Below are 13,737 nucleotides of genomic sequence, written 5' to 3' on the forward strand. Positions count from 1 at the left end.
GGTATGAAGTGCCGGCAGCCTATGGGAGAGAATACAGGAGGAGGACGCTGACAGGTCCTTCTCCTGTATTCTGATTGCTTCAATGTTCCGCCCGCTTAATGTGCGGGCGGAACATCAAAGCGATCAATGCATCCGGAGAAGCTGCGCGGCCGCAGCTTCTCAGGATGCTCAGAAACAGGTGGCAAGGGGGGCCGTGCGGGCCCCCCTAGCGTAGCGGTGGGGGGCGGCGGCCGGCGGGCCCGCCGGGCCCCCCCCCCGTGTCTCTTAGGGTCCGGGCCCCATACGGCAGTACCAGTTGTACTGCCCTATCGGCGGCCCTGCAGATAACACCCACATAGTAAACACCCACATATTGCCTGTAACTAAAATGACACACCTTCTCTTCTGAGCCCTGCTGTGTGCCCATACAGTGGTTTATGCCCACATATGGGGTACCATTGTACTCAGGAGAACCTCCGTTACAAGTTTTGGGGTGCTTTTTCTCCCTTGTTCCTAGTGAAATTGATAAATTTCAAACTAAACAAACATGTTATTGAAAAAATTCAATTTTTTTCATTTTTACGGTCTAGTTTTGAATACTTTCCTCCAATACCTGTGGGGTCAAAATGCTCACCACACCCCAAGATAAATTCCTTGAGGGGTGTACTTTCCAAAATGGGGTGATTTTGGGGGGGAGGGTTCTATTCTGTAGACATTACAGGGGCACTGCAAACGCACCTGACGCTCAGAAACTTCTTCAGGAAAATCATGCACTGAAAATGCTTGGCGCTCCCTTCCTTCTGTGGCCCGCTGTGTGCCCACACAGTGGTTTATGCCCACATATGGGATATCATTCTACTCAGGAGTACCTGCGTTACATATATTGGGGTGAGTTTTCTCCCCTGTTTCTCGTGAAATTGAGAAATTTCAAACTAAACAAACATGTTATTGGAAAAATTCTATTTTTTCATTTTTACTGTCTTCTTTTGAATACTTTCCTCTAATACCTGTGGGGTCAAAATGGTCACCACACCCCAAGATGTATTCTTTGATGGGTGTACTTTCCAAAATGGGGTGACTTTTGGGGGGGTTCTATTCTGCTAACACTACAGGGGCTCTGCAAACGCACCTGGCGCTCAGAAATTTCTTCAGCAAAATCTGAACTGGAAATGCTAATTGGCGCTCCTTCCCTCCTGAGCCCCGCTGTGTGCCCACACAGTGGTTTATGCCCACATATGGGGTATCGTTCTACTCAGGAGTACCTGCGTTACATATATTGGGGTGAGTTTTCTCCCCTGTTCCTCGTGAAATTGAGAAATTTCAAACTAAACAAACATATTATTGGAAAAATTCTATTTTTTCATTTTTACTGTCTTCTTTTAAATACTTTCCTCTAATACCTGTGGGGTCAAAATGGTCACCACACCCCAAGATGTATTCTTTGATGGGTGTACTTTCCAAAATGGGGTGACTTTTGGGGGGGGTTCTATTCTGCTGACACTACAGGGGCTCTGCAAACGCACCTGGCGCTCAGAAATTTCTTCAGCAAAATCTGAACTGGAAATGCTAATTGGCGCTCCTTCCCTTCTGAGCCCCGCTGTGTGCCCACACAGTGGTTTATGCCCACATATGGGGTATCGTTCTACTCAGGAGTACCTGCGTTACATATATTGGGGTGAGTTTTCTCCCCTGTTCCTCGTGAAATTGAGAAATTTCAAACTAAACAAACATATTATTGGAAAAATTCTATTTTTTCATTTTTACTGTCTTCTTTTGAATACTTTCCTCTAATACCTGTGGGGTCAAAATGGTCACCACACCCCAAGATGTATTCTTTGATGGGTGTACTTTCCAAAATGGGGTGACTTTTGGGGGGGTTCTATTCTGCTGACACTACAGGGGCTCTGCAAACGCACCTGGCGCTCAGAAATTTCTTCAGCAAAATCTGAACTGAAAATGCTAATAGGTGCTCCCTTCCTTCTGAGGCCTGCTGTGTGCCCATACAGTGGTTTACGCTCACATATGGGGTACCGTTCTACTCAGGAGAACCTGCATTACATAATTTGGGGTGCATTTTCTCTCATGTTTATTATGAAAATGAGATACTTTAATCTTAACAAATATATTATTGGAAAATTTCTATTTTCCATTTTTTTCCGGCCTAATTGTGAATACTTTCCTCCAGCCCCTGTAGGGTTAAAATGCTCATTATTCCCCTAGATTAATTCTTTAAGGTGTCTAGTTTCCAAAATGGGGTCACTTATGGGGGTTTCCAGTATACAAGCCTCCTAAATCAACTTAAAAAAAGAACTGGTCCCTAAAAAAATCAGTTTTGGAAATTTCATGAAAATTTGATAATTTGCTGATACATTTCTAAGCCCCGTAACACCCTAAAAAAGTGAAATATGTTTACTAAATAAAGCCAGAATAAAGAGGACATATTGATAATGTGACTTACTAACTAATTTTTGTCATGTGCCTTTTTTTTTTTTTAGAAGCAAAGAATTTCAAAGTTCGTAAAGTGCAAAATTTTCAAATTTTTCATTATATTTTGCTGTTTTTCACAAAAAACACACAAGACAGTGACCAAATTTTGCCACTAACATAAAGTACCATATGTTACGAAAAAACAATCTCAGAATCGCTAGCATACGTTAAAGCATCACTGAGCTATAAGCGCATAAAGTGAGACAGGTCAGATTTTGAAAAATGAGCCTGGTCATTAAGGCCCAAACAGGCTTGGTCCCTAAGGGGTTAAAGAAGAATTAAAAAAAAAAAGGATCCCTTCCCCTTCTACACGCTGGCATATACTCACCAGTGATGATCGGTGTCCCACAGTGTGGCTTCAGAGAGCAGAGGAGAAGGGCCTTGGTGAGAGAATTGACCAAGAGAGAAGCCTCTCCTCAGTAAAAGACACATGAAATCCATTATGGTATTTGCAAAAAAGTACAGTATTGGATAAGGGTATGTTCACATCTTGTTTTTAGCCGCACGTCGGGCTACACGGCAGAAATCAGTGAAAAAAGGACGCTGCAGTGCAGCCCGACGTGTGGCCGACGGCCACATGACTTTAATGAGTAGGACGGAGTCATTATGTGACTGTGTTTTGCTCATTTGCAGTACGTACACGGCTTTTGTGCAGGACTCAAAAGCGTGGTCGAGGGAGGTTCTTGACAATAAGTTATCGGATTATATGAGGGAGATGGCCCTACCCACAGTAGATGATGAAACTAGAGAGAGCCTTGACGTACCTTTTACGGAGGAGGAAGTGGGGACAGCTATTGCAGCCTCCAAGAACGGCAAAAGTCCTGGGCCTGATGGCTTTACGGCAGCGTTCTACAAAAAGTTCAAGGACTGCCTACTTCCTTTCCTGACGAAGGTCTTCAACGCTGTTTCAGCGGGAGTACAATTTCCAAAACAGGCGTTGGAAGCTCATGTGGTGGTCCTGCCCAAGCCAGGGAAAGATGAGGCCCACTGTAGTAGTTACCGCCCAATATCTCTCATCAACTGTGATATTAAATTGTACTCAAAGATGCTGGCAACTCGCCTAAACCCTGTAGTCTCGAAGGTGATACATTTAGACCAAGTGGGTTTTGTTCCTGGACGGGAGGCAAGGGACAATACCCTACGCACCATTTCTCTTGTAGCTCATGCCCACAGCGCTAAGACCCCGTTGTGCCTGATCTCAGTTGACGCGGAAAAGGCCTTCGACAGGGTCCATTGGAAATTCCTGGTGGCATCCCTGACACAGATAGGCTTGAGCACTGCCTTTGTCAGCAAAATCATGGCACTTTACACCCATCCTTCTGCCCGTGTCAGAGCCTGTCGGAGGTCTTCCACATCAAAAACGGTACACGTCAGGGGTGCCCCTTGTCTCCTCTCCTGTATGTGCTGACCATGGAACACTTGGCTGTCTCCCTTCGCAATGACCCGAATGTTAAAGGAATGGTAATTGGGCAGGACCACCATAAGTTAGCCTTATATGCGGACGACCTGCTACTTTACACAACATCCCCGCATACGTCTTTGCCCTCAATTTTAAAGATATTTGAGGCTTTCGGGAGGCTTAGCAACTTTAAAGTGAACCTGTCTAAGACGGAATGCCTCAATATCTCCTTACCAGCATCTGATTTGGCCCGGTTGAAGTCTAACTTTAACTTTCGCTGGCAAACTGATAGCATCACCTACTTGGGGATACAGATACCGAATAGGCTGGATCTGCTGTTCTCTCTGAACTATGTTCCCTTGCAAAAAAAGACGTTAGACCGTTTACAATCCTATCATAGACAATTTCTATCGTGGTTTGGTAGGATGAGCATCCACAAGATGGACATCCTCCCCCGCTTCCTCTATGTATTCCAAACAGTTCCTATCAGTGTCCCGGTGGCTTACTTCCGTACACTACAAAAAGCCTTCACCTTGTATGTTTGGGGGGGCAGAAGATCCCGCTTGAGCCGACTAGTCCTGACAAAACCCAAAACTGATGGAGGGGTGGGTCTTCCGGACCTACGCCTTTACCACGAGGCCGCGATGCTGACCAGGACCCTGGACTGGGCTCACAAGGGGGCCGTCAAACGGTGGGTGGGCTTAGAACAGAAGATCCCTCCGAGCAATCTACTTGCATCTTTATGGATACTCCCACTAGACAGGGAAGCATTGGTGGGATGGCCATTCCTAGCTAAACATACCTTTCACACATGGGATAGGTGGGTGAGACAGTTCAGGATTTCGTTTCGGCCGGGCCCCATGACGCCCGTTTGGGAACCCGGCTTTTCTGGCGGGGCTAGACGTAGGGATTTTCCTAATCTGGCACCAAGACACTAACCCCCGCCTCCACCAGATAGTGCCTGACAAGAGACTTTCTTCGTTGCAGGCTTTCCGGGAGGCCAATCCTGCAAGAGCTTTGTCTTGGTTGGCACATAATCAATTACAATCTTTTCTCCAAACCTCTACCATGCATGCGGCATTAGACCTTTCCCTGACAGACTTTGACCATTGGGTGTTAGCCTCGGATGGAGGCACACAGGTGCTGTCCAGACTCTACAGTATGCTCATGTCTCTCAGCAACCCTGGCATAGCCCCTTACTTTTCCTTATGGGAAAGAGACGTAGCAGTTTGTTTCACTGCGGAGGAGGTGACTAAGATGTGCACTTTTGCTTATGGCATGTCTATGGCATCCCACGCAAAAGAGAAAAACTTTAAAATCCTGTCACGTTGGTATCGCTGCCCGACTTCGCTGCATCGCATGTACACCGAGGTGTCAGACTTATGTTGGAGGTGCAACCAGGAGGAGGGGACCTTGCTGCATGTATGGTGGGGTTGTGCCCGTATTAAACCTTTCTGGGAGGGGGTCCTCAGAATTTATGAGAGGATCTCTGGGAAACGTGTTGTTAACTCCCCCCAAATTGCTCTATTGTCCCTGCTGCCCGGTACCCTGTCTGCGCTCAAGAAAGACGTGCTGAGACACTTTCTTATGGCTGCTAGAACTGTAATACCTCGCCACTGGAGAACGACAGTCTTGCCTACTCTACAAGACTGGTTTGCAGAGCTGTGTGCCATACAACGCGCGGAAGAGATGGTAGCCGAGGCACAGGGCCGATCGGCCTGGACAGCATGGACGTTCCACGTAGAGGCCCCAGGTTTTTACAGATACCCTAAGGTGAACTGATGGATGATATCTGGATTCCCCGATTATATCCCTCTTGTGCCTTCCCTTGTTCTTCTTTCTTTTCTTTTGTGGTGTTTGTTCGTCTTTCTTCTGTGTCTTGTGGTTTATGTATGGCGTATTTTTCGGCTTCAGATATAGCCAGATGAGGATCAGCGGAAGGTGTAACACTATGGTTTATTGTATAATGTGCTGACCATAATGCCACGATTCTTTTTTTTCTGCCCTTACTGTTCATTTTGAGGTCACTATTTGTGGCACAAGCTTTATTTTGTATTGGCTTCCTGTTTCTTTGAATGTAAACTTTGTTGTTAATCTTTCTACTATTTCTAAAAACGTAATAAAATCATAAACATAAACACAAGGAGGAAAAAACGAAAATGCAAAAACAAAAATTGGCTCCGTCCTTAAAGGACAACTCCGGCGGGACCCCCCCCCCCAAAAAAAAAAAAACAGAGACACACAGACACCATACTCACCATCCCTCCGGTGACGATCGCCACTCCATTCGCCTGCCATCCGCCTCACCGTCACCTGCGTCCGCCATCCAGCGATGCCTCTTACTTCTGGGTCCATGGGAGAGAAAAGGCTGCCAGTGCGCTTGCGCACCGGCAGCCTTTTCATTGGCTGGAGCGCATCACATGGCTTCCAGCAAGCTCAGCCAATCAGGGCTGAGCAAGCTGGAAGCCATGTGATGCGCTCCAGCCAATGAAAAGGCTGCTGGTGCGCATGTGCACCAGCAGCCTTTTCTCTCCCATTCACTTTCAATGAAGACGCCGAGGAGGAAGAAGACCCGGACCGCCCCCCCCCCGGCTCTGACGTCGTCGTCACCAGATGCCGCCCGGGAGAAGAGGACCGCGACGATCGTAATAGGTAATGTATACATTCTTTAACTTCTGGGGGGGGGGGGCGGAAAGTGGGGGAAGGGGGCCAGACCGGGCATTTAATCACATTACAAAGTTATATAACTTTGTAATGTGTGTGAAATAAGCCAAAAAATTTTTTCGTGGGAGTTGTCCTTTAAGGGTTAATTGCAAACCGTACCTGGGCTGGAGACGAGTCGTGTTGTCTCTGAAAGTGGCCATTTTTTTGTAGCACTGGATAACCCCTTTAAGAGTCTCAAAACACAGGACAAGCCAGATATCACTCCAGGGATGAACCTAGCATAGGGATGGCTCCTCTATGGAGACCACCAAAATCACAATATTAAAGTGACTGTACCACCAGGCCCAAGCAGAAGCACTGGAGGCAGGCCGACCCACCCTTAGTGGAAAGAAACTCCAGCCCCTTCATGACGTGACTCCATTAGAATCAATGGAACCCTATCATGGAGGGGATGGGGTTTCTTCCCACTAAGGGTGGGTCGGCCTGCCTCCAGTGCTTCTGCCTGGGCCTGGTGGTACAGTCACTTTAAGTGTCCCCTTCAGTCAATATCCAACTCAATTACAAATCTGATCGTATGACCAGTAAAATACTAAAGCCAGGTATCTATCCAGACTGCTGTTCCTGGGTGTTGCCCCTCATCAGTGTGGAGCCGGATTCTGGCTAGGTGGGAGCAATGCCTAGTAGACCAAAGATCTCTGATCTCAGGGAGACCAGCGAAAGATACGGCTGTTAGCTGCTGGTAAAGCTCCATACAGTGGAATCCTAGTTTCTTTGCCCCCTGGGAAACATCAATATGTTTTTTTTTTTTTTTTTTGTATTTTAGCACAAGAATGCAAGATAACATAATGTGGACAAACTTAAAGGATCTGAAGACTTTCTTCTTCATATCTTCTACAGCCAATAAGATGGCTAGCACTTTGTAAGCACTAGGTACTTTGCCCCTTCCTATGGAGTCCCTGCTGCAGCATGCCACTGTCTATCCTCCACCAGTCACACAGGACATGTGATCCCATGGTCGTCACTGCCACAACCAATATGGTTCCCTCAGTAAGTGGCCCTCTTTGCCACACACACACCCTGACATAGCTTTTTCTTTCCACACCCAAGATGGCGAAGTGACTTCGCCGGAAACTGGACGCCGTCGCTCAGGTGGTGATGCGCTAACGTGCTCGTGCGTGACGCTACCGCCCCTTTGTTGGCTGAGCGACGGGAGCTGCACGGTGTCTCCAGGAGACCGGAACCGGGGGAGGGGGGGTTGTCCGTTACTTGGCGACTGAGAATCCCTGCTGCCGCGCGGCTTGTGGGCTCGGAGGAGGAGCGGACTCTTCGCCCCGGGAGCGCGCACTCACCGGAACGGGGGCGCGCATTGGGAAGGGGCGGTGATAGAGGGGCCTGAGGCCTGTCTGCTCCGGACATACCGGAGACCCCGTGTGTGTATAGAGCCCGAGGTCCGGTGAGCCAGGCCCCGTACACACCGTCTGTAGGAGACGCAGCTTATATCGGCCATAGAGGAGAGGCAGTTCCTGTGTGGAGCCGGTGACTCATTCATAGTATCGGGCGGCAGAGGGGCAGTCCTCAGACACTACACCGGCTGTAGGCGAGCCGTGCCGGACAGCCACATGTCATGCTAGGACTGCCACCTCCTCGCCTTCCCTCCAGGTAGTGCCCCTAGGCTTCCAGTGCAGCTGTAGGCTGAGGTGGGCATCAGTTCTCTGCCCAGACACACTGCCACCTGGGTACAGCAGCTGCCAGGTATGTGAGTATATACAGGGACTTACTAGGGGAAGCAGCGCTGCTGGCACATAGGGGGGAGGATGAGCTGGAAGTGACAGGACAGTCTTACCACATCTCCCTCCCAAGCCCACCCTAGTCAAGGGCCCCACTGGCACCTTACAATAGGGTGGTCCTATATATGTTGACTTTGATATACAGAGCTGACAGAATTACTGACGTTCAGGGGGTAGAAGGAGCAGCGTTCTTTATTATTTTAAGTTCTCTGTTGTGCCGTCTCCTTTGCCGGGACTCTTAAGACGCTGCAGACTTTGTAGCTGATACCCCATATTGGTTTGTAGTTGTGTTTATCTTGTCCCTACAACTGGGAACATGGACTCAGACGAAGGCTACAACTATGATTTTGATGAAGACGAAGAGTGCAGCGAAGACAGCGCGGCCGATGACCACGAAGACGAGCTAGAGCTGGGAGATGTGGAGCTGGTGGAAGCTGGACTTGGCGGATCTGAGAGAGCCGGGATATGCGGAGAAGGAGGCGGAGGTGTTCTTGGACCTGGTCCTGGTGGTGAGGAAGACGATGACTACCGATACGAGGTCCTCACTGCTGAGCAGATTTTACAGCACATGGTAGAATGCATTCGGGAAGTCAATGAAGTCATCCAGGTATACTGTGTAGCATGGTATTTATTTTAGCGGACATGACATTTTTTTTTAGATTTGGCTGGTGGCACATAAAAACAAAAACGGTCTTATTCTCCTTACCCCTGCATCCTGAGGTGAGTCATCTTGGCAGGATCTACCTTTTCAGTCAATCACTCACCTGAGGTGGGACACTGTTACCAGTAGTGATTGGCTGACAGGGCACATCCTGCTGAGACAACTCATCACAGGAACAGAACATGGTGGCGACGGGGATTGCCATAGCATAAGCTATAGGGGACTCATTTAGCTTTCAAAGCACCCCCAGCCATTTGTAAAAAAAAATTGTGTCTAAGGACAACTCCTTTAATGTCTTTTGCAGTATATATGCTACTCCTTGCTGGGCAGACCCCAGGAACCAGTGCTCTAATAAATGAATTACCCATGGTTCAGTTTACACACACTTGCTTCATGGTTTCCATCACGGGCTCTTGTGTTGGGCGGTAAGGGTATCGCAATCCGCTGTGGTAGATATACCTGAACCCTGATGGAAACCAGGATCCAGTGTAGCTGTCAGGGATCTGTTATGAAGAGGAGCCAAGACACCTGTGTGACCACAGATTACCTTTTTTGATTGTCTCTATTGGTGGTGTGGCACATAGTAATAAAGTGGAAATTGTTACTTATTTTAAAGGAGAACTCTGGGCTGGGGCGATTTTTGGCCGAGTGCTGTGGAGGGGGAAGATGAAAGAAATGACATGCTCTCACCTCCCCCGCTGCAGTGCCGCTGCTGGTATTCTGCAGCTCTTGTCCCACGATCCCGGCCATTTTGGGGTCTAAGTGCCCATCGGCACTCGAGGCAGAAGCCCTCTGGGGAGGCTGACTGGCTGAGCGGGCCTGGCATGTCACTTCCCAAATCCCCACTCAGCTCCTGAGGTCCAGGATCAGAGCTGCGGGATACCATTGGTGGAACAGGGGAGGTGAGAGCATGTTTCTTCTCTCATCCTCCCTCTCACCAGCACTCTGACAAAAATCACCCCAGCCCAGGGTTCTCTTTTAATGAGTACAATGACATCTCATTGACTTGAATGTGTAATGTCCAGTTTTCCTTGCAGTGGAGCTGCAGGTAAATTAAACACTTCCAGGTTTTTCTTGCAGATTACAGCTAATCGCTAGTAGTTCCAGCAGTAAGGATTGTTAGGAATTGGTGTATTGTCAAAGTATCCTTATATAAAGTCAGAATTGTCTGAAGTAAAAAGCCCCTTTAAGTTGTACGGCGTTAATCTACTGGTACATAACATGGAATCCATCTATTATTTAATATACCGTATGTATTTTCTGAATAGCAGCCTTCCAGCTGGAGCACAAAACAGTGGAAGATTATTCAGATTCTATTGTAGGTTCTCTTTTCATGGTGTATATCATGTTTTGTTTTTTTCCCTTTAACAGCTCATGTAAAGTTAAAGCACTTACTATCTTTTAATACTTCAAGATTCCTAAGTGTAAAAATACTTGTGGCCATATATAAACAACACAGGCGGAGGCAGCTAGTCCGTGTGGCATCAATGTTGGTTATATCACAGGACTGTTAGATCTATGGCACGGCTCAGTTTACTTCTGTGCACATTAACAAGAAACCTTTAGGTTAATCTGTGTCTGGGGAACCCGCTGATTCTGGCATGACTGGCTGACCATCCAATGTGAATGGGGGCATGCTGAATTTAAACTTCCTGATCTTTTTGTTTTCAGCAAAATAACCTGCCGGTGTCTGGCTTCGGCTTTCTTCCCTGTCCCTGTTCCGAATACTTGTGAAAATGTCTGGGGAATTGGAAAATTAGGGTCCTATTACATTGGCTGCCTACTGCCCGATTATTTTAGTATTAGATGGCCCGATAATTGGGCAGTTAGGGCTGCATGGACATTGTTAGCGATGTCCATGCAGCCTTTGCCCAAACACCTGATACCTTACCTCTCCCGCTTCCGGATTATCGCTCCGTGTTATAGGGCCCTTATTTGTTGGTCGAATGCAAGTTTGTCTGACATCGATGATTTTAATTTTTAAAAATTTTTTTTTATAAACATTCTTTGTCTGACAGCAACCAGACACACCAATAGAAGTCTATGGAATCCATATTTTTGCTGACATTCTGGACGTTCCATCCATAACAACTGCAAAAAGTTCTAGCCAGTGTCAGCATTTTAACTATTCCTCCTTCCCTTTTTTTTTTTTTTTTTTTTTACAAGTACTTTCCTTACTCTTATGGACCTTCAGACTCAGTACCTACAGACTCAATACATATGCATTTTTGCGGATCACGGGCTAAAAATTGCGGGCATAATATACAGACCTGAAAAAAGTCAGGAACTTGTGAATATTGCCTTACTCTGGACACTGGAGCATTTCAGAGTGTTTCTCCTCCTTTGTGTAGCAGGAGGGAATTTGGTTAAAAAATGCAGATTTTCTGCTTTGAAAAGTATGCTTTGTTAATGCTACATGTGACCATACTTGCATAGTACTTCTCTGCGCAAGGTCCAAAGCCATGTGTCACATGACTGCCTGACCGTGACGTCACATGGATAAGAGAAGCCTATTAAATGCAAATCAAAATGAAAGGTTACTCATAAAATAACTTTATTAAAGAGATTCTTTTCAGCTTGGTGGCACTTGGTGGCTTACTTGGCTCTTGACTCTGTAGGGGAAGGAATGTTAGTATGATATCAATGCAGTGACACAGTATGAATAAACACATTAAGATGCAGTTGTGTGACTTTATCGTATGGATAATTTCTATGTCAAGCAAATGATTCACTGCCTGTAGATTGTCCCTGTGACTGTGCCCTCTCCTGGTATGAGCGTCTGGTATATCTGTGTAAGTGACACAATTATACATGAAACATTATTTAAGGTAATGTTGCATAATATAAATTCTGTGAGTGCAACAGGTACCAGGGTTTTATTAGTTTGGCTTTAGTTAGAAATCTGTTCCCCTGTAGAGAAGAAACTTTCCCTAATGTTTTCCTATAGAATGTATCTCCTCTGCCCGCTGCCATGAACCTAATTATTATAAAAAGGGACTCCTTAGGCTGCAGTCACACACAGCTACCACTGCTGTTTTCTAAAGAAAAACTAAGACTGGTTTCAAAGGGAACAGAAAATATATAGGACGGACTTAAGGACCTATCACACTAAACGATTATCGGCATTACTTGGCCGATTACCGGCCGTTCAGGCAGAGAATCGTTTAGTGTCAGGCTAGAAAAACTGATAATTTCCCATGCAATAAAGAATTAATTGTGTTTCTATCAAATCTACTGTCTTTTTCTCCTGAAATATCTATTTGGGTGCGTTCACACATATAGGATCTGCAGCAGATTTGATGGCACAGATTTGAAGTTGCAGATTCAATGCAAAGTAACTCTGGGCCATCAAATCTGCTGCAGATCCTGTACATGTGAGCGCACCCTTAGAGGGACAGTCTGGAGACCTCAACTCACCTTGTAGGCCAATTTCTGCCAAAATCTGTGGCTTTCAATGACTCTTATCTCATGGTGCCATTGAGAACACTGGTGTACCCACTGTTGTTACTCACATTGAAGTAAACAGGGCTGCCGCAGCGCCAGCCATTTAACCATGAGAGAGGAGTAGGCCATCAGTGTTAAACTCTCTGGGATAATCTTACCTTCCATCCTCTGACACTGCTCTCCTTAGCCCAACCATGTACCATGTAGGGGACTGAAGTAATCTGTTCCCTGTCAGTAGAAGCCTAAACACAGGGTTCATATTGAGCCCTGTCTTCCTAAATGCAACAGGGCAATGCTAGAGTGTATCCTATGGCATCATTGATGTCACTGGAATTCCCTGTGCAGAACTTCAGGACATGTAAAGAAGAAGGTGATCTGTGTCCTTTTTACATTTTTCTTAATGCAGATGACTGGTAACTTTTATGTACTAGACTACCAGTTTTATCAGCCAGCCATATGTATCAAGACTGTCGGGAAAACACAGATCATGTGTTTCCTCCTAACCTGAGCCCCAGTAGTGTAGACCTCTATTCACACCATGTCAGTAGTGTCTGTTTGGTGTATGTGTCAGGAAATCCCCTCCCCCCCCCCCCAGCAAATATACAGAAGCAAATATACAGAAATTAATAAAATAAAACAAAACAGTCCAGCATAGATTCTATAGGGGCTACTGGTTAGTTTTTGTTTGCCGTGATACTGTCTGTATGACCAGCCTGTATCCAGAAATGATCTTAGGCATTATTTGTGGCAGAGGTCCCATCATACTCCTTTATTTTGACATTTTGATTGCTTTCTTTTCTATTTTTTGAAAGCAGATTAAAAAAACAGCATTTTTTTTTAACTTGAGTAATTTTATAGTTTAGGTCATTGTGGCAATACTAAATATGTGTATTTGTTTTATTTTATTGTTTCATGGTGTTGTTTTTTAAGTTTCGGGGAATGTGTATGCTCATGTAGGCCTAGGACTGGACTGTGTCTGGTAAAGTCATGTGGTGGAGCGCGTTGTGTACACTCGCTTCTAGACAGCTGTGTTCTGTATTTCATATTTGTAAAACAGAGTAATCCAAGGATATAAAAGAATATTAAAAAAATGTTTTTTGCTTGACCTCAGGTCCACTGGCAAACCAATTTTATGTCTACTTTTGAAATTCAGCATTAATACATGCTTCATATACATGGTATATGTCACATGTTCTACTCACATAAACTCAGCGAGTAAGCATAGGGGAATGTGGAAATGTACCACATGGTACTTATTTTATGGGGGTTATCCAGGATCAGGGGAAAAAACAGCTACTTTCTAGGAAAAACAGCAC

The 13,737-nt window shown here is 46.0% G+C and overlaps 1 protein-coding gene across 1 annotated transcript in view; it reads left to right on the forward strand.

Moving 5' to 3' along the window:
* The first annotated feature begins 7,704 nt into the window (after window positions 1–7,704).
* ARIH1 (ariadne RBR E3 ubiquitin protein ligase 1) overlaps window positions 7,705–13,737 on the forward strand; it is a 39,460-nt gene continuing 33,427 nt past the window's right edge. The window contains exon 1 of the mRNA XM_069981017.1: window positions 7,705–8,923. Coding sequence (XP_069837118.1) covers window positions 8,633–8,923 — 291 coding nt within the window. The 5' untranslated portion in view covers window positions 7,705–8,632. The remainder of the gene's footprint in view (window positions 8,924–13,737) is intronic.

Source organism: Dendropsophus ebraccatus, chromosome 1 (assembly GCF_027789765.1).
Source record: "Dendropsophus ebraccatus isolate aDenEbr1 chromosome 1, aDenEbr1.pat, whole genome shotgun sequence".
Taxonomy (NCBI): domain Eukaryota; kingdom Metazoa; phylum Chordata; class Amphibia; order Anura; family Hylidae; genus Dendropsophus; species Dendropsophus ebraccatus.